This window comes from Tiliqua scincoides, chromosome 2 (genome assembly GCF_035046505.1).
Source record: "Tiliqua scincoides isolate rTilSci1 chromosome 2, rTilSci1.hap2, whole genome shotgun sequence".
In the NCBI taxonomy this organism is placed as follows: Eukaryota; Metazoa; Chordata; class Lepidosauria; order Squamata; family Scincidae; genus Tiliqua; species Tiliqua scincoides.
In genome coordinates, this window is record NC_089822.1 from 65111486 (window position 1) to 65131096 (window position 19611).

The window sequence follows — 19611 nt, forward strand, 5'->3', positions numbered from 1 at the left end:
GTGAGAAAAACAGGGTTTGAAGATAATGAATACTGGTTTATTTGTGTTTGTGGAGGTAACAGACTTCAGAGAAGTTATAAGAAGATGCTCATTAGATTTCTCTTTCTTACTCCCAAAAGCTCTCAGAGAGGATTTGCTGTTCTTAGAAAATATAACTGTAGATTCTAAAGGAAGGGAATTAATCTAAGTGGTGTTTATGGTCCGCCTTACTTTCTTCTTATGTAGACTGCACACTTGTTTTGTTAACAAAACTGCTGTGATTTGTAGTGATTTTTATCCAACACCAGTCCCTGAAGAGTTTAGACAGTGAGACTGTCTGCAGCTGCAGTACAGCCTGTAGGTGAGGGAACAAATGTTCCCTAACCTTGTGGAGGCCTCCATAACTACTGTCCCACCACAGGATGCAGTGTACACCCCATTGGCATGGCTATACCAGGGTATGGCCCTCAATCAATGAAATTGAACCATTCTTGTGTTGAGAACACCATTTTGAACTGTTCTCTTTTCTATTCCCTGATTGCAATGCCAGTTATGACATATGTAGCATCTGGTTCTCCTTCAAAGAGACAGATGTGTGAGAGTACTTAAACAACACCTGTCCCCCTTCAGGAGAGTGAACGAAAGAAAGAGAGAGAGAGGGGGAGGGAGGGAGAGAGAGAGAGAGAGAAAATTTGGAACATTAGCCAAGGATACTGGAAAATAGAGTTTCCTAGATATACTAAACTCCCATGATCCCTGGCACCTGGGAAACGAATGTTCCTCCTTGGAACAAGGAGGGGGGCTTCCAAATCTACCTGTCTACTGCTGACATTGCTGTTGTTTGCCATTAGTGCCATGCCAATGTCAGTGAGGGCTGGAGGTGGTGGGGCAGGGTGACGAAGGTATTTCTGGCCCAGGTTAATATCTGTACTGGTGAAGAGTTTGGGTGGTGGCAGCCCTTAGCATAGAATACACCTGGGCGTTGTGCAAATGCACACCCCAAACCACACACCCCTCCAATTCAGAAGTATTTTTATCGGATATTGTAGAGAAACAGGCTTTCTGATGTGCACTATTCTTGCACGTGGGATTATCTGCAGTTGACAGTTTCTGCATGGCATCGTATGAGGAGCTTTTATCTGTCCCTCTCTTTTGTCTCTTGAATACTGTTGGTACGTAAGCCAGTGAGCTATTAGCTTCCCTTTAAAGATGCTGCGCCCTGTATAATGCTTGGTGTACAAAATCCTTTAAAACGATTATGATTATGAATCTATCTCAGCAAAAGGGCTGTGCCTCAGATGGCTGGAAAGCCTGACAAAGCCTTGGGGCCTTTCAGTATACCAGCTGGCCTTATCAGACAGATAAAAGACCATTCTGAAAGGAAGTCCCCACTGCTATAATAAACTTGGTTATTTATGCTTTTTTTTTTTGCATGTGAATGCTTTTACAAAAATGGCAACTGACTTTTTTCCTGTACCAGTTTTCACTTTCTGTTGTTAAAGAGACTGATTGTTGCATGTTGTTCATGTGTGTGATTATCTGACCAGATGCTCTTTGTCATGAGCCTCTGAAGCTTGTTTTTTTTAAAATGGTGTTTCTGTTGGGCACAGTGTCTTAAGGCAGAGTTTCACAAACTGGGGTGTCACCATGCCCAAGCCAGAGAAGCCTTGTCACTGCCCCCTTAAGGGGTGGGGTGATGGCAAAGGCAGCGATATGATGATCGCATCACTGCTGGGAACAAAAGAGTTTTTTCCTCACTTAACCCTGGCAGTGCTGGCTCTTTGGAAGGTATGGGGAGCCCATGAACCCCCTACAGGGCTCTCCAAGCCTCAGAAAAGCTAAAAATAGCTATCACGACCCGCTTCTGGTTTTGCAGTTGCAAACCCGGAAATGGGTTACAATCACTATGTTCAGCTTTTCCACAACTTGGAGAGCCCTGTAGGGGGTCCACAGGCTCCCTGTACCCTCTGGAGGGCCAGTGCTGCCAGGGGTGAGGAAAAAACCCTTTTGTCCCTGGCAGTGGTGCGATTGTGGCAATTGCGTCACTGCCTTTGTCCCTCCCCCGCAAGCACTTACAGAGAGTTTGGGAACTGCTGTTCTTAAGGTGATTGCGGCTGCAATTCCATACACACTTTCCTAGGAGTAAGCCCCACCGAACACAATGGAATTTACTTAGACGTGCCTAAGTATATGCAATTCTTTTTTGGTAAAGTCAACTTGAAATACCGTCTGTCTTCTTGCTAGAATTCCATGAAACTTCTAGTTATTTATTTAAAATTATAATGCTTATTGTGCATGGAGAAAGGGGAGAGAGCTTGTGTATTTTTTTGTTTTAACAGTTGAGAGAATGGCTGCTTAATTTGCTCACAATCCATAGTTGAAGGAAGTGGATTTCTATCCTGAGTACTTCAAAATATAGCATGGGAATTATGGGTTGAGGTCAGATCACTCTGAATGAAGTGGCAATCAGGTTTGACCTTCAGATCAGTGCTCACTCTGACCCAATCCTGTAAGGCAAGGATTCTTAAATTAATGGGTCATGACCTACCAGCCTGGGAAGCCCTCTTACTGGCTCCTTAAAGGGCAGGGGAAGTGCGAAGGCAGTGACATGATCCCAGGATCATGGCACTGCCACGGTTTTTTAAAGTTTATTTTAAACCAACACTAGGTTCGGGGGGGGGGGGGTGTGGGGAGCCCCGCGGAGCCCTCTGCAGGGCTCTCAAGCCTCCAAAACACTAAAAATAGTGATCTGATGCACTACCAGTGCCTTTCATGCAAAACGTTGACAAGCCATTCCTTTGGCTGACACCATGACTACAGCTCCACCTATTGTTCTCAGTGGCTTGTTGCAGGGTTTCCTATGCCCAGACCATTTGGTGGATCCTGATTCTTCCCTGCTTGGGAAGGGTGCTGCTCTGGGCTGTCTTCCTGGTAGCTGTGGCACTATGTTGGTGGTGACAACATCCTAATTAGGTGGACAACACTCTAATTAGGTGAAATTAGGTTTAAAGCAATTACCTGATGCATGTACATTTCCACTAGTTGAGAAACACCATGGCTTCCTCATAAGGAAGCTGCTTGAACCATTCACTAATGAGGCTATACCGTATCTCTGAAACTAGATGTGATAGGGGAAAACTGATGCCATTTTTTTTGAATCGGCACCCCAAATTCATATAAAACCTCCATAAATTTTGAAATTTTTTTTTTCTGAACTTCAATTTCACATGTTTGAGGGGTAAGAGGAGAGAAGCATGGAGGACTATATCCAGTCATTAGCTTCCCATTCCTGCTTCTCAAACAGATGACCAATATTATTGTCAAGAGTCTAACTGACTCAGCGTAGTCCAGGGAAAAGTGTTCATTGTACCCAGTTGTGGGCATATTTTCTCATTAAGCTGGGGATACATATGGGAAAGTCTTCATCGACACACATATTTCTAGCCAGATGGTGGTATTGCAGATGTCAGAGCAATGACTTTTTTAAAATCTCTACTACTGCTAGAAAATACAATGCCCAGTGATACATGCCCACTTTTGAAGTTCTCAAAGACGGTAAGAAGATAATCTATGTCTCTACTTATCCTCAGCACTTAGATGTTAGGCTAAGCTAGGAGTTACTGACAGACCTCTCTTCTAGGGTTTTTTTAGGACTTTATTTAATTCTTTAAAAAATTATGAGGGGACCATCACAGAATTCTGTTACAGTAAATTATGTAGATTAATTATGCATTGTACTGCTTTATTTCATTTTCATTAGTTTTTACTGAGTTCTAGTATTTTTAGAAAGAGTGAATAATTTATCCTTCACTCTCTTCACAGTTCACACATTAAAAATTTTATAAACTGCAGTCATGAGCTCCTTTATGCATTAAAACAAATGTGCTTCCATGTCTCCAGATCAGGACAGCTACATGTTTTCTACATGGTTTGAAGAACATTCACTTGCCTGAAGACCCTTTAAATGTCTTTTGGGAATTATGCTTGGCCAAGTTTACCATGCCAGTCACATGTATATTTTGTGTTTTTCATTTGCAAATGCACTTCAAATGTTGCAGAAAAGCTTCAGCCAACCTTTAATGGAACTTAAGTACCACAAATGACATGACCTGAAGCCCTCATGAAGGGAAGTGAGTTTGAAGAGGTGCTGAAATGAGAGAATGGGGGCCCTGTATCTTGTGTCTTCCCATCACCCTCTCTGTTTCACTGCAGATGAGGGCACTCCTGTTTGCTCTCTGATCCTCTTCCTTCTTACTCAAAGATGCTCTGCTTTATGGATCATTTTAACAGGACCCAGGCAAGTGAGGCGGCTCTAGGGCAGCCACAGATGTAGGTAAGAGAAAGGGACAGGAGGGACTTCGCTGCGCTTGGCTCATTCTTCCCCCCCCTCCCAGTGGCAGTCCTGGGGGGGGGGCAAAGTGCTAAGTTTTGCAGGGTGCCTCAATGGGCCCTTGCTATAGTAACCATTCCAAGTGGTGAGAGCAATGCAGAGGAGACACCTCTACGTTGCTCTCACCATTGGGAATGGCTCTGACAGTGGGGGGGGGGAGTGCAGCTTAAAGGGTGTGCTGAGGCATCCTGCAAAAACTTAGTGTTTTGCCCTCCCAGAACACTACTGCTCATTCTACCTCTGGGCAGTTGATGGCTTGGTCCCTCCCCTCCCCTCCCCTCTCTTCCACCTAGCTACCCACAGACTGGTGCATGCTAATGCAGGCACAAGTTTCTTTTACTTTTTGAGGGAGCATAACTGACTTGCAGTTTACCTCTTGCAAAACGTATTTTTCAGTACAAATGTGCAGAGGGCCTAAGCTTCCATAAAAGGCTAAGCTTCCATAAAAGGTGTTTGTTATATTGTATAGCTGGTCAGTACTCAAATATACTTTACCTTTTGAAAAAAACATTAAGAAAAATCAGTGAAAAAGCAATATATTTTGTATAATGATCAAGGCATGGCAAGCGTGGCAGTGCAGTGAACGACATTATCAAACTGAAGGGAACAAAACAAAAATTTGCAGGTGACATAAAATCACAGAACAGCCCAGATTTTGATAGTTTCTGGTCTGCATGGCATGAGGCTAACAGCACAATCCATACATATGCATTCAGCATTAAGTCTATGGAACTTAATTAAGTTCAATGGGACTTACACCCAGGTAAGTATGTAGGATTGCAGCCTAAGGGCGCAATCCTAACCCGTTATGTCAGTGCTTTCCAGCACTGGCATAGTGGTGCCAATGGGACATGTACTGCATCCTGCAGTTGGGTGTCACTCACGGAAGCCTCCTCAAAGTAAGGGAATGTTTGTTGCCTGACCTCAGAGCTACATTGCCCTTATGTCAGTGTTGGAGAGCACTGACATAAGGGGTTAGGATTGTGCCCTAAGTGAAAGATGAAGGGAAAGAAAAGCAGGAGACCCTCACCTTTCATAGGGGAGAAGTGAAAAAATTATTTGGAATGAGATTCACTCATGCATTATGTATGGTACAGTTGTCATGCCTTGCTTTATTAATGTCTTATGGTCATGGTAGGCAGTATTTATCTCTCTTCATATTGTAATGCTGGCAGGTGTCAAATGCATAGAGACAGAATGGAATAAAAGAAAGAAGCCAAGAAGTTTGAATTGGATTAGTATGAAAGACCAAAGAGGCAAGGAGACTGTGGACCCTTCAGGTGGTGAACATACTGCTGAGGAAAAGAGTTTGTTTTTTTTAAACATAGAGATGTATTTCAGAGAAGAAACAAAATTCAGGGTATTGTGTGCCCTTTTAAAGGGAGGAATTATGACATCTGTCCATAGCTTCAGACTGCAGCTCATTTGTAAGCCTGAAGCTGCCCAATCCTATCACCCCACCATTGGTGCTGAATCTAGGTGGGGAGGGAAGGGGAAATTGGATAGCCAGCAGGAGGTAAATAGAAATTACCACCCCTCCCCACCGGGCAGCCTGATAGCCTATGGGTTTCCTTGAACCTACCCCATTCATTTTGCTGGCATAGGTCCAAGGAAAGATAAGGGGCAGGGCAGCTTGAAAAACAAAGGATATGGTCTGGTGTACACCTGTGTTGCAAAGATCCACCCCTTCCCTCCCCACACCACCTCCTGCCCTCCTCTGATCTGCTCTGAAATTCACCCTGCCTCTCCCTGCCTGCCAATGATACATCTCCACTACCAACTTAAGTTGTTGATGTACACTTCATGAGCCATTGTTTGCTGCTTTTTTGAGCAGTGGCCCAGCAGCCTGGCTTTCAAGCTGTGGAGAGCATCCTGTGCTGCTGCTGGAATGCAGGTTCTGGCAGTGCAGGGCATTCAATAGATTGGGCCCTAAGTGTTTCAGCTTTAATTTGCATCTTTGTCATTATAATTTATGAGAGTCTCCCTCAGGCACCTGTGGCCTGAAAATGCTCCAGGCACTATCTCTGCCAAACATGGCATTATTTCTTCTCAAGGGCCATTTCCATCTGGCATGTATGTAGTCACAACTTCTACTTCACTGCTGTTTTAAATGCTGCTGTTTCAGATTTTGTCTGTCATCTGGACTAGCAATGATCAGCAGGGGAGTTGCCAATCCTTGTTTGCAAAAAACACTTTGTATGGAAAACACCTGAAACGTGCACATTTATGGCCTCATGGGAAAAATAAATGAGATAAAAATGACATAGAAAAAGATGAGTAGATAAGAAAAAGGCAGAATGAAGGGGTATAGGGACAAAATTAAAGAGGCAAGATGAACAGTGGGAGGAGTGGAGAAGGGAAATATTGAATGATCATTGCAAGAGAAAATGGGATAGTAATAACAACCGTACAGGTAGGTCTAGGACAGCCATTTTCAACCACCTGTCTGCAGGTGTGCCATGGGAGTTTGGGGAGGGTCATTTATTAGTAGGGCCACTGGGGGATGTGAGCCCACCACAAACAGCAGACTGCGCTATGTCAATTGTCAAAAAGCCGATGGTGTGCCTTGACAATTTTAGTACTTTCTCAGTGTGCCGTGAGATGAAAAAGGTTGAAAATCTCTGGTCTAGGAGTTATTTTAGAAACTCTGTGTGCCCATGTGCCAAATTTAAATGTAGCTATTACTGTATACTTTGTCACTGGAGCAAAATCTACTTACAAGGGTTAGGAAGAAAAAAATGCCAAGAATTAAAAATCTTTTTTCATATTTTATAAAAGTCAGTGGGATTGTTCAGTATGACTGAAGTCTTGCATATGTTGAGTAGTATGAAATATGCACGTTCTTGTTGATATTGTGATTTTAAATAGAGACAAGTATACTTTGAGATACTAGGTCATTTATGGCCCAGTTCTGTCTGGGTCTTGTGCTGCTGGAACTCGCACTCCAGTGGTGCAAGGTTTTCTGCAGTGGTGCAGAAGGTGGATCGCCATCTCTTGCTTCCAGGCTGCGGGCGCAAATGGCCAGAGGTGCGGCACGCATGACAGGGTTGTTCCTGGATGCTGCACCAGTGTTGATAAGATGATGGTAGAGGTGGGGAAGCAGAGGTTCAGGGTTGTTCCAGGATGGGAAAGTAAGGGGCAGGGAGTGGGCCTGTCAGACCTTATCCCTGATTCTCTAGTCTTCCCCTCCCCCTTCCTCTTTTTGAGCTTATGTCGGCAAAATAGCAGGCCTGGGTCCAAGGATAACCATAGGCGGCCAGAAGGCCTACCCAGAGATAAATAAAAAGTGTATTACTTGCCACTGGCTGGCCTTCTGATCGACCCCCCCAACACAGAATGCAGGATGGATTCCATTGGTATGGCTGGATGCTGTAGTGTGATGGGGAATATAAAATTTGGCTGTTCAATTGGAACTTTTCCAAGTTTCTCTGTGTGTGAGAAAGTATGAGACCAATGTTCTATAAACTACATTTTTCCCTACCCTCAAGTGTTGGTGGGGGCAGGTGCAGAGGTCATCAAATCAGAGTTGGTTTGATTTAGAATGCCACTCTTATTATATGCACCATCCTTTTCCCCCATGAGCAGCTACTGTTGTCTGTTACTTGTCCCTTGTAAAACCTTTCCTGTTTTGTCCCAGTTTTGCCTTTTAGAGAGAACTAATTTTCATTAACACATTTTTATTCTACTTAGTGATGTCCATAGCCTCACTGATGTTAATTATGTCACTGAATTGTTTTCTTATGGCCCAATCCTATGCTGCTCACCCGCCCCGTGATGCAGCATTGCCAAAATGGCTGCTTCTCCTACCACAGGGTAGGAGAAGCAGCCGGGGCCTCCTTCGGGGGCTCCTTGGGGAACATCAGTTCCTTTATCCTGTGTAGCATCCCTGCAGCCCGTGTTGGACTCCAAATTTTGTGGGGCAGGGGGTAATAGGATCCAGTGGCAGCCTCTGGCCCAGTCCCTCCTTCCTTCCTGGACATGATCTGCATCCTGGCTCACCCTTCCCTCTCCAAGTTTTGTCCTTTCCCTGCCTTCACCCCACCCTCCCCTGCCCGGAAACACCACCCAGTGGGGAGCTTACAATCTGCACAGGCCCAGCACTGAGTGGCTGGCACCTCTCCCCTTCAGGCTGCCACAACATGTCTTACATGAGTGGTGGAGTTTTTCTGCTTATAGCTCTCTCTCTGTATGCGAAATCTCTGAGATTGTAACTGACTATAATGCAGAAGATACAAACACATGTCAACAGACAGACAACACCAGAACATTTCATCTTTGACAAACTACCTTCTGCTACTAGTTTGGATAGTAACTTTGGTGAATGTGTTTGAGTATCTATTCTAAAATGAGCTTGAATGTTCTTAATTTTTCAGAAAAGTAAAGTATAGTATAGTCAGTTTGTATAGTTGTATAGTCAGTTTAACAAACAGGCTGCGAATGTGAGGAGCATTTTCACCAATAAGAAAAGATGTGGGGAGGGTCAAGCGGTGATCCTTACAAGTATAAGAGTATCCTTATTTTCACCTGTGTAGTGTTGGAGGCTATACCAGATTTGTAAATTCCTGACAGCATGCCTTGGAGGTGATATAGAAGCAGAGGGAAGATTATTGTACTTAAGATGCTGATAGCACTGATCCACTTGTCTTTTCCCTCACACTTTGCCTCCACTAGATGATAACATTTCAAAAGTACAGTGACTTGCCCCTTACAATTCAGTAGTAATCACCCTTGGCAGAGACAGACTATTGACAACTAGAAGCTGTCTATTAAGCCCATTTGAGTTCATAAGAGACTTTCCATACACTCTGATGGAATTGGCAACTGACTTCGGGCCCAGTCTTATCCAACTTTCCTGCACTGATACAGCCACAATGCATGCCCAAAGTAAGGGCCTATGGTAAGGGCTTACCCTGAGGACACCTCTGGGAGTGTCTACCCACTGCAGGATGCCGCACATGCCCCATTGGCACAGCTGCATCAGTGCTGGAAAGTTGGATAGGATTGGGTCCCTAAAGATAAATTAATATGAATATTCAAAAACTAAGGTACCCTTGGCCAAAGTCAATACATTCAGTAACCCAAAGCACGCTACTGTCATTTTCATGTACAAAATTAACTGAGTTTGGAAAAGGTAGATTAAAATCTGTGTAATAGGGTAAGGAGGTTAAAGTAAGAATGAACAGTTTAACATCTTTAACCTCCCCTAACAATTTAACTTGCATGGTCCCCTCATTTTATTTATCCATTTATTGCTGGCTTTTGCTCACTGCCTTGTTCTTTGTTTTGTTTTTCCTCAATCCTCCATTCCTGTCGGATGTTCTTTTTTCTTAATTAGCTGTCCAATATTCTGCTTTGTAATTGTAAATGAGGTTTTCAGAATACAAACAAGCAAATTTTGTAAAATTATGCTTGTTTTCACAAGAGCAGCATACACTGTTTTTAATTATACTTAATGATAATGTTGTGCTGACCCACCTTTTGTGCTGACCCACCTTAATGATGATGTTGTGCTGACCCACCTTAACTGTCAATGGCCCAGATAATTTGTAATGCTAAACTATGTTTTAGTGCTACATAAATATGTCTAAGGAAGCTGCAGGTTTGCTTCCCCTCTCTTCTGTCATGCAAGGAAGGAAAGCTTTTGGTTTTACTTCAGTACAAACAGGAATTCTTCATTCATTATAAATTCGGCAAACCATGGGTTATTTACTATAGTTAGGACAAGCGAGTATATCAAGTTAGGATTTAACCATTGTTTGATAGCCATGTTTATTAGCCATGTTTATATGAAACATGGAACTGCAATCTAAAAAGCTTTCACTCTTATCTCTCATGAGAGAGAAAGGATGAGGACGGAACTGAGGAGCACACATGCGTCTGGATTACTTAGGCTTGTTTCTCTGGCAGTAAATCTTTGTTTAACAATTCACCTGAACTGGGCCCATGTCTTTATATTCTTAAAAACACCCTGGTCACCATTATTTTCCTTTAAAAAACCCTCTTTATTTAATATGTATGCATATATCATAATCAAACATATATAAAATAGACTTGCCCCTACTGCCTCTTGCAAATCAGCAGTAAAGAAAAAACATGTTAATAAGGATGCAAGCAATCCTTTATTTCTTGTGACTTCCTACCTGCAAAGTTCTGTTACTCTACAATACCATTAGTAAATATACGTAGCATAGCTCCAGGGTGAAGTCTGCCAAATAGCAAAACAGGTGCAGGCTTCTCTACCAATATATATATATATATATATATATATATATATATATATATATATATATATATATATATATATATATATCAGGAGCCTTTCCTTCTGTCCTTGGCTGTTCAACAAAGCAGAACCTTCTTTTTCCTGCATTCCGGGCTCCAGTTCCTAACGAACAGTCCAATCCTATTGAAATTTCTCCATGCTGGTCTCCTTGAGATAAACTTGCCCTGGGAAAAGCCCCTGCTGCTGCAGTGGGCCTACCTAGACCTGCGCCAGCTAATTCATCTGCACTAGTCCTAGTGGATCTGTGTTGGCAGATAAAAACCTGGAAAGGGGTATAGGATACAGAGCGCACCAACTCCCAAGCCTGATCCGCTCACCTCCACCCTGTTACAGGCATGGGGCCAGTGGTGGAGCTCTCCAGCCCCACGGCAAAGGTCCGTGATGGTGCACCCTGCGGGCTGTCGCCACCCCCCCTCATGAAAATGCAGGGGCCCCCTCATCTGAGGCTCACAGAGCCCTGCGCGACCTGAGCGTGCGTTGGGGAAGCCTCTCTGAAGTTCCCCAACGCTATAAACTGTGCTTCCAAGACACCAGAAGCACAGTTTCTGACCCTGTTGGGGCTTCCGTGGGGTCCTAGATGCTTGCATCTGGTGCATTTTTGCCCCATCAGACCTTATGGTAAGTTCACAACTGCATGGGGCTTGCTTGCTCCAGTGCACGCTGAGACCTGTACTGGCACCTGTGGGACAGTGCAGGTCATCCCGTTGGCACCACTAATTCCTATGGTTGCAAAGCACTTTATAGCACTTTTGCAACAGCCTATACTGGCAGAGCACATGCTCCACTGGCTCAAGAAGAACTTAGGATTGTACCATAAACACATTGGGCTGGAAACCACATAGTCCAGATCTGGTCCCTCATGGCACATATACCCAAGCCCTGACTCAGCCCAAATAATTCTGAGAATTAAGGTTAAACTAGACTTGTGGCTACCTGTGCAATGTAATCTGATGGGGAGGGAACATTTTTTCCTAAATAGCAAGTAGAGGCCATGAAATGTGGCAAAACTACAGCAGGGGGCAGGATAGGGGGCTTTAGTAATCTTTCCCACCGTTGCTATGATTCTGATCATCCCCTCCAATGTACTAGATTGAGAGCCCAATCCTGGGTCGGCACGCCGGCTCACCACCAGCTCTCACTGTCATACGGGTGTACATGGGCCTTAGCGCCAGGCGAGCACCAGTGGTAGCCCAGCACTGACTGGAGCCTGGCTACCACCGAGCAGGCACCCAACTTCCACCACTCGGTGGTCATGCAGCCCGTCGAGCAGCAGAGAGATAAGCGGGGGTGTTCTCAGGAGGGGGGAGGCAGACAGAGGGCAGGGAGAGCGCCGGGGGAGGTGTTATGAGGAGGCAGGAGGTGGGGAAAAGGCGGGGGGAGGTGTGCCAGGGGAGAAAGCGGGGAGGGAGGGAGGTGGGACTGGTAGAGCGACGCTCCGCCGGATCCAGAGCCTCTGTGTTGGGCTTGCTGCCCTACATGGAGCCGCTTGATTCACCAGACTTATTTACTTGCTTTCAGCATTTTGGTTGGCAGTGAATTGAGTAGCCCCATTGCGGGGCTACTCTCTTTACCTGGGCGAAGGGGACAAAAGTCCCCTTCTCCTGAGGAGCCACCGGCAGCTGTCCAGAGTGTGCAGGATGCGGCAGCAGCCATTTTCAGCACCGCTGCAGCCATGCGCCCTGGCAGCTCAGGATTGGGCTGTTAGTGGGGGGAAAAATCAATTGATTTTTAGTGGAATTTATTTTTCCCCACTAAAAATGGCATGTGGGGTGTTTGTGAAGGAGATCAAAACCATGGTGAGGGCAAAGTACTAAATCCCCCTATTCTCTACCATGGTTTTAATGGCCCCCACTTACTATTTATGAATAAAACCAACCTCCTATTGGGCCACATTGAATAATTAAGGTGCATGTCTTAGAAAGATTTCTCACTTTCTGTTGGCATTTCTCTGTTTAAAAAAAATGAACATGGTGGCAAAATTTGAGAATTTCTGGATTAGGCTGCCATATCTTCAGTTCAGTAGACCTTTATTGGCATAAAATACAGAGAAAGAACAAAACAAAACAAAAATATACAAAGACACCACAACATAGACATCAGTCTTTTCCTCACATACTGCCCAGAGTTCCAGAGCTCTGCCTGGCAATTACCCCAGATAAAAAGGCAGCGACCCTATCAAGGGTCTCAGAGTCAGATGTGGAAAGGAGAGACTGAAGCATGATTGAGTCCTCCCAGCCCTGCATCCTAGTTAGCAAAGGGCCTAGATATTTCTTGCGTGAGACATCATGAAGTGGGCAGTAGAAAAGGGTATGTGTTATGGTCTCAATACAATCCCTACCACACTTGCATTTCCTCTCCGAGTAGGGAATACCACTGAACCTGCCCGATAACACGGCTGATGGAAGAGCATTACATCTTGCAAGTGTGAATGCTCTCCGAGCCTGTGGGCACTCCAAGTGATAAAAGAAGGAGGCCAGTTTCCCAAAACTGATTGGAACATGGAGATAGAGTGGAGAGCATGTGGTTCTGGCGGCACTAAACAGCTCTTGTTGTTCGATGTCAAGAATTCTTTCTTTGACGATTCTGTAAGCAGCATCACACCCAATCATGCCTAGCTCTGCAGTGTCCAGCCCTATTGACTTGAGCTTGGTTAGAAGATCAGTGATCTCTAATGGCAGGACTGAATCCGACAATAATTGGAGCATTAGACCAGAGGGGGTAGGGTTAAATAAAGTCCTAAACCAAAATTTCAATAATCTAAGCCAAGCAGTCGTCTTTAGCCGAATTAACCCCACCTCAAGACACAGAACCGAGTAGGGAACGCACCTGGGTAAACCCAAAATCTTCCGCAGAAAGGAGGCTTGAATGCGTTCTAATGGTTGGGTGATAGCCTTATACCAGATGGGAGAGCCATAAAGGACCAGGGAAAGAATCTTTCCCTTAAATGCCTCCAGAGCAGCTGGAACATAACCATTGCCGCAGGTAAAAAAGAAACGGGAAATAGCTGAGAACGCCAGTTTGGATGCGTTCTGCACTGCCTTACGATGAAAAGCCCAAGTGAGCCTGTAATGGAAGTTGATTCCCAGGTACTTGAAATGCTTAACCTGCTCCATTTTATTGCCATTACAAGACCACTTAAAAGCCTTCCATCTATTGGCAAATATCATTATCTTAGATTTAGCATAGTTGATTTGCAATTTGTTGGACAGAAGATACTCTTCAGTGCGATTCAGCAGACGTTTTAGGCCAATCCTAGTACGGGATATCAGTACTGCATCATCCGCATACAGAAGTAGCGGCACTTGGCTTGCGCCAAGCTTCGGGCAATGGCTATCTATTTCCTTCAGGGATGGGGCAAGGTCGTTTAGAAACAGATTGAAAAGCATGGGGGCCAAGACACAGCCCTGTTTGACCCCTTTGTTGGTAGCGATGGAATGAGTTAGATTCCCACTCCAGGAGCGTCTAACCCTGCATGAAGTATTTAGATGGAGGGACCTAATCAGTAGCAACAATCTTTTATCAATCCCCATGTTTTCCAACTTGGACCAAAGAAGCTCCCTATCCACAGAATCGAAGGCACCTTTCAGATCAAGGAAGGCTACATAAAGGCGAGCCTTGCATATCCTAACCTGCTTATGGGCCAAATGAGATAGGATCAAACAATTGTCCAAAGTTGATTTGCCCCGACAGAAGCCAGATTGCTCGGGGCCTAAGATGCCTTGCGAAGTAACCCAGAGAGTAAGTTTATTGCATAGATATTTAGCATAAATCTTACCTATTACAGAAAGCAAACTAACGGGCCGAAAATTTCCTGGTGTGGTAGGGTCACCCTTTTTATGGATAGGAATAACTGTCGCTGTAAGCCAGACATTGGGCAATAGGCCAGAACTGTCAATCACTGTAAAGACGTGGGCAAGTAACTGGGCCCACCATTCCGGATCGCCTTTTAAAAGCTCAGGTGGTATTTCATCTGGACCTGCAGCCTTCCCTGGCTTCAATTGCATAATTAGTTCTTTAATTTCCTCAGGGGTCACAGGAGGCCAGATAGGCAGATCCACAGAGGTAAAGTCAGGGTAGGCGTCTGGGGATTTGCTCTTATCGTAAAAAATGTCTGTGAAGTGTTGAACCCATGTAGATGATGGAATAATAGCAGGGTCGTATGTTTCTGATCTACACGAACCTGCTACAACTGCCCAAAATTGTTTATTATTTTTTTGTTGAATTGCTTGATGCAGCTTGTTCCACTGAGTTAAAACAAACCTTTTCTTTTTCTCTGTCAATAAAACACTTAGTTGTTTTTTAAGGATAGAGTATTTAACCAAACACTTGGAGTCATTGTATTTTCTAAAATCTAAATAAGCATAATCTGCCATATGCTTATGCTTTGAGCTTCCCTGTCATACATTATACTGCTTTTTGCTTGTTTTATTTTTGATTTGGTGCGCTGCATCTCACAAGCTATTCTGAAAAACTGTCAGGAATCTTTCCTGCAGTGCAGAAGAAGCCATGTTTTGTACAGCTGTTCTCATGTTTTTTCTTTATAACGTTTCAGCTCATCCACCATATACCATGTGCTTTAGAGTGAAATTCTACCCACATGAACCATTGAAGATTAAAGAAGAGCTCACCAGGTATTTTTTTTCCCTATCTGTGCATCTAGTTGATGTTTTAGTATCATGGCTAACTGTATCATCGTGAATGCTGTACTATACATTTGCAGTTTTGCTAGCTTTCATTTTGAACATGTTTTCTAAGAATTTTACAAGCGGTTTTGGGGAGCTTAAAGAAGGCCCATGAGTGAATAATCATAGAGCAGAGAGCATAAAATATCATATGGCGAGGTACTGTCATAAAAGGAATGTGGATCTAGACTTCCAGAGAACTCACTGGTTTGGGAACAAGGGGTTGTGAGAACACAGACTTTCTTTCTCTTTCTCAATTTATTAGTCTCTTTGTGATAAGCTGTTTTTTGAAAGTCTAACCCTAGGCATGCTTCCTGGGGTTTGTGCCTCTCTGTTCAATGGGCACAAGTGTGCACTGGATTTATCTTTTAAGACCTAAGAACTTACTTCTAGGTTAGCATGGTTAGAATTATGCCATAAACTTCAGAACTGCATGTGTGGGATAGTGTATGGTTATGCTAAAAAGTGGAGTAAAAGCTCCACTGTGCTTAAAAATCAAAGCCCCAGGTTTTGCTTATAATCCTAGCACACCAACTCCCTATCTTGTGTTTTAGAATGTGGATACACAACAGGTTGATTGTTGGCATCCTTCATTCTCAGAAGACTATGGTATTGCGCTCTGAATACTGGTTCTGGAACAGTGTCCTCTCCAGTGCGCAAAGCCTGGGTAATGTAAATATGGAGGATAGATGGGACTTGTTAGCCTGGGAAGGCAGCTCATCTGAGAGAAGGAAAACTCTGATCCCAAACCTCCACTGCCTTGTGGCTACATCTAGTTATGGAAAAGGCTTCAGGAGACAACCTCGAAGCAAAATCCGGAGCGGGAGTCCCTGAGGCAGTTCGCGGCTGTATACAGTCATGCTCTGGCAACAGGATGAAGCCATTGCATTTACTGAAGTGTTCATAAGCCCATAGCTAAGTCTTTCATTCACAGGGAACCATCTAGATGTCTTAGCAGCCATTAAGAGTGGATAGTGGCAACAGCTAGGCATAAGATGAAATGTGAGAATATCAGGTAGGTTCTAAATAGAAGAACATAAGGGTTTCCATGTAAGAATTATTTTTTTTTTGCTGTTACCATGAGAATTGAACCTACATCCTTTCCACAGGAAATATATAGAATGAATGAATGGAGTAGGAAGCAGGATCATTTTCACTGTCTCTAATTCCATCCTCCTCACTTTCTTTGTTTCTTCATGAATGGAAGCTAGGTGTGTTTAAATTGTACACATATAAACATTTTCTGTGCAATGGGGGATCTTCTACTTTGATTGTGCACTCAGAACCTATGTACATCCAAATTGTATGTGGTCTGTTCAATAAGGGGCAATAAAAACGTGGAAATTGTCACAGGAGAGAGTGGATGTGATCCTACTCTTCCACACATCCATTCTATGCTCTTCCCAAATGTGTGAAAAGGGCTGGTATGACTTTATGAATTAAATCTGCTACAATAATAACCCATTGTGCTGGTGTCATGGAAACTTCAAGTAACAGTCTGGGTGGTAACTGACTTACTGACCTTTTTCTTGACCCATTTTTCTTCCAGGAGTGCTTGCCTTACAGCTAGAAGCATGTGATCAAAGAACAAAATTAGTCTGACTGCTGTAGAAACTCTTACTAGGTCCTTTGAATGCATAATTTCCCTCCTCTTTAAAACTTATGTTTATGCTATGCCTTATGTTGGTGAATTTTCCTAGTACTTGAGTATTGCAAATTGGTAATTGGATTGCGTATTTCTGCTTTTTCAAATTATGTGGACATTGAAATGAAATTACTGTTTTGAAAGAACTTAAAGTATCACAAACCAAAAAGGACTCAGGACTGTTCTTTGGCAGGTAGCATTTTAAATTAATTTTGTCAGGGCATTGCTATTTCAAATTGGTTCTATCTGGAGAAAAAAATTACCTTGACATCTCCAGAGAGAGGCTTTGCAAATGTATATTTGTTTATTTTGACAGCACACTGTGCAGCAATTTGCTCTGTTTGCTGACAGTGCCAATTAAGTATTTTCCTTTATAGGTTGTAAGGAACTTTCACAGTGAAATGAGTAATACTGTTAAACATTTGGAAGAAAAGTGATTGTAGAGTCACAAAATGTAGCAGAAGCAAGCATGTCACCTTAACTTTAAACTTCCTTTTCTAAAACTACAAGCATTTTGACAGGGGATCTTGGAAAATGTCAAATGTCTCATAAAAATACAGAGGTCTCCTGACACTGTCTCTGGGAATGTGCATTTTTATATGGAAGATGATTTTCAAGAAGCTGAAGGGAGTTGAGATTTGTTAACTGATTTCTAGTTGTCCCTAAAGCAGTAGCAAGCAGAATTGTATGATGAGCAAAGCAAATTTTAGAACAGTACAATACAATAAAACAAGCAAGGTAAACAATTTACCACTATGGGTTGCAATTTATTTTCTTGCTGAGCTAAGATGTTTTGGAATGCAGTTGGGTTGGTTAGAAAGTGAAGGGAAGACAAGAATTCAAGGGTGATGGTTTTCACTTGAGTACTGCTTCATATACTACATTTTGTGCTTGGGAATTAATATCAGAGTACAAAATATACATGGCTAATGTCCTTTCTGAATGGCATCCATGTGACAATGTGCCTTTTGCCTGCAGATTACTTGTGTTCCTGTCTGTTGTGTGGATAAAAGCTACAATTTATATAAATGACTGCCCTTCATACATAATAGTGTGCACATGCCTGATTCCCAAGTACAAAACAGCCCAGAGGTCGATTCCACTAGTGATGACAAAGGGCCCAATCCTATCCAATTTTCCAGTGCTGGTGCAGCTGTGCCAATGGGAGAAACACTGCATCCTTTGGTGGGGAAGCAGCCACAGAGGCCTCCTCAAAATAGGCAACATTTTCCTCTTACCTCAGGGCTGCATAGCGGCTGCACCAGTGCTAGAAAGTTGGATAGGACTGGGCCCCAAAGTGGTTAACTTTCCCCACCCTTCATGTTTCTCCCTAGTTATGGAGGAGACACTGGTGGCTTTGTGTCCTCCATTCCTTCTCCTTCAAAGGGGAGCTTCCACAGGAGAAGGAATGGGGGTACGAATCCACCAGAGTCTCCTCCTCTTGGAAGAGCCCTGAAGTGACTGCTTTGCACCTCTTACAGTACAAGGCAGCAACTTCCAAGTTCTCCCTGGAGGAGGGAGCACTTGCTGTGGCAGAGGAAGAAGAGTCGCTGTGGTGACTTTGCCCCCCATTCCTTCTCCTGTGGAGGCTCCCTTTAACAATAACTGTGTTTGGATTAGCCTCTCTATGGTTTTAGCCTAAATTTAGGAACAGGAGGACAAAACTACCTCAAAACTCCTAGCTATAAAGGGTGCAATCCTATCCTGCGCTGGAACAGGAAAGCCAGTGCAGGATAGTGACCAGAAGTGGCTTAGCCAGAGGCAAGGGGAAATTTTTTCCCTTACCCCTGGGTAAGGGCTGCTGGCCCCTATGGGTCTCCTCAGACTTGCGCCACCTCTGGAGGTGGCACGAGTCTGAAGAGAACAGTGGCTTGAAGTTGCTCCGTTCTCCCTGGGAATGGGGTTTGGGATCCGGCATAACTGCTGGATCCCGGCCCTGCCTCCCTCTCCCCACTCACCCACCCCAGGGGCTGCCCACTGTCTGCCCTCCGCCCGCCCAGGAACACCTCCCTCCCACCTCCTCTCCTCCCTCCTGCCTACTTTTTCCACTTGCATCGACCCAGCCAGGCTGCTGCTAGCATCCGAAGGGGAGCTGGCATGGAGGCTTATGTCAGCCTCTACAGGCTGGTGCTTCTCAGACTGCCGGCCCAACTTCTTCTTGAGGAGGTGCAAATGTGTTTTACGGCATGTTTGTGACCCTCCCAGGCCAGCACAAGAGACTTGCGCCGGCCAAACTCCATTCTAGGATTGTGCCCAAAAGCACAGTAGCCCAATTTGCTGACTCTTAAAAACTCTGTCTCACAAGCCCCTCCTGCAGGCTTCTCTCAGACTCTCAATCAAGTATGCTGGTGGTAGTTAGGCCACCTGTCTGCACTCCTTTATTAGTGGCCCCAGGCAAAAGAGACAGTGCACCTTTAAATAATTATTTTCATTACCCAAATTAGCTGAGTCTTGTCTAAGGCTTCTGGATGCAGACTTAGCTTACCTTTAGATTCACCCAAGGAAATCAAAACTCGTTTTGAAATAGGTTTATTTAGAATAATAAAATTACATAAGGATAAAAAATGCTCTCAAAAGTATACAGGGGATAACACACAGCAAATAAAATAACAAAAGCTCTAATATTATCTAC

General features: G+C 43.9%; 1 protein-coding gene across 1 annotated transcript in view; it reads left to right on the forward strand.

Annotated features, from left to right (window-relative positions):
* FRMD3 (FERM domain containing 3) overlaps positions 1-19611 on the forward strand; it is a 149997-nt gene that overhangs the window by 74279 nt on the left and 56107 nt on the right. Inside the window, exon 4 of the mRNA XM_066614795.1 lies at positions 15205-15283. Coding sequence (XP_066470892.1) covers positions 15205-15283 — 79 coding nt within the window. The remainder of the gene's footprint in view (positions 1-15204; positions 15284-19611) is intronic.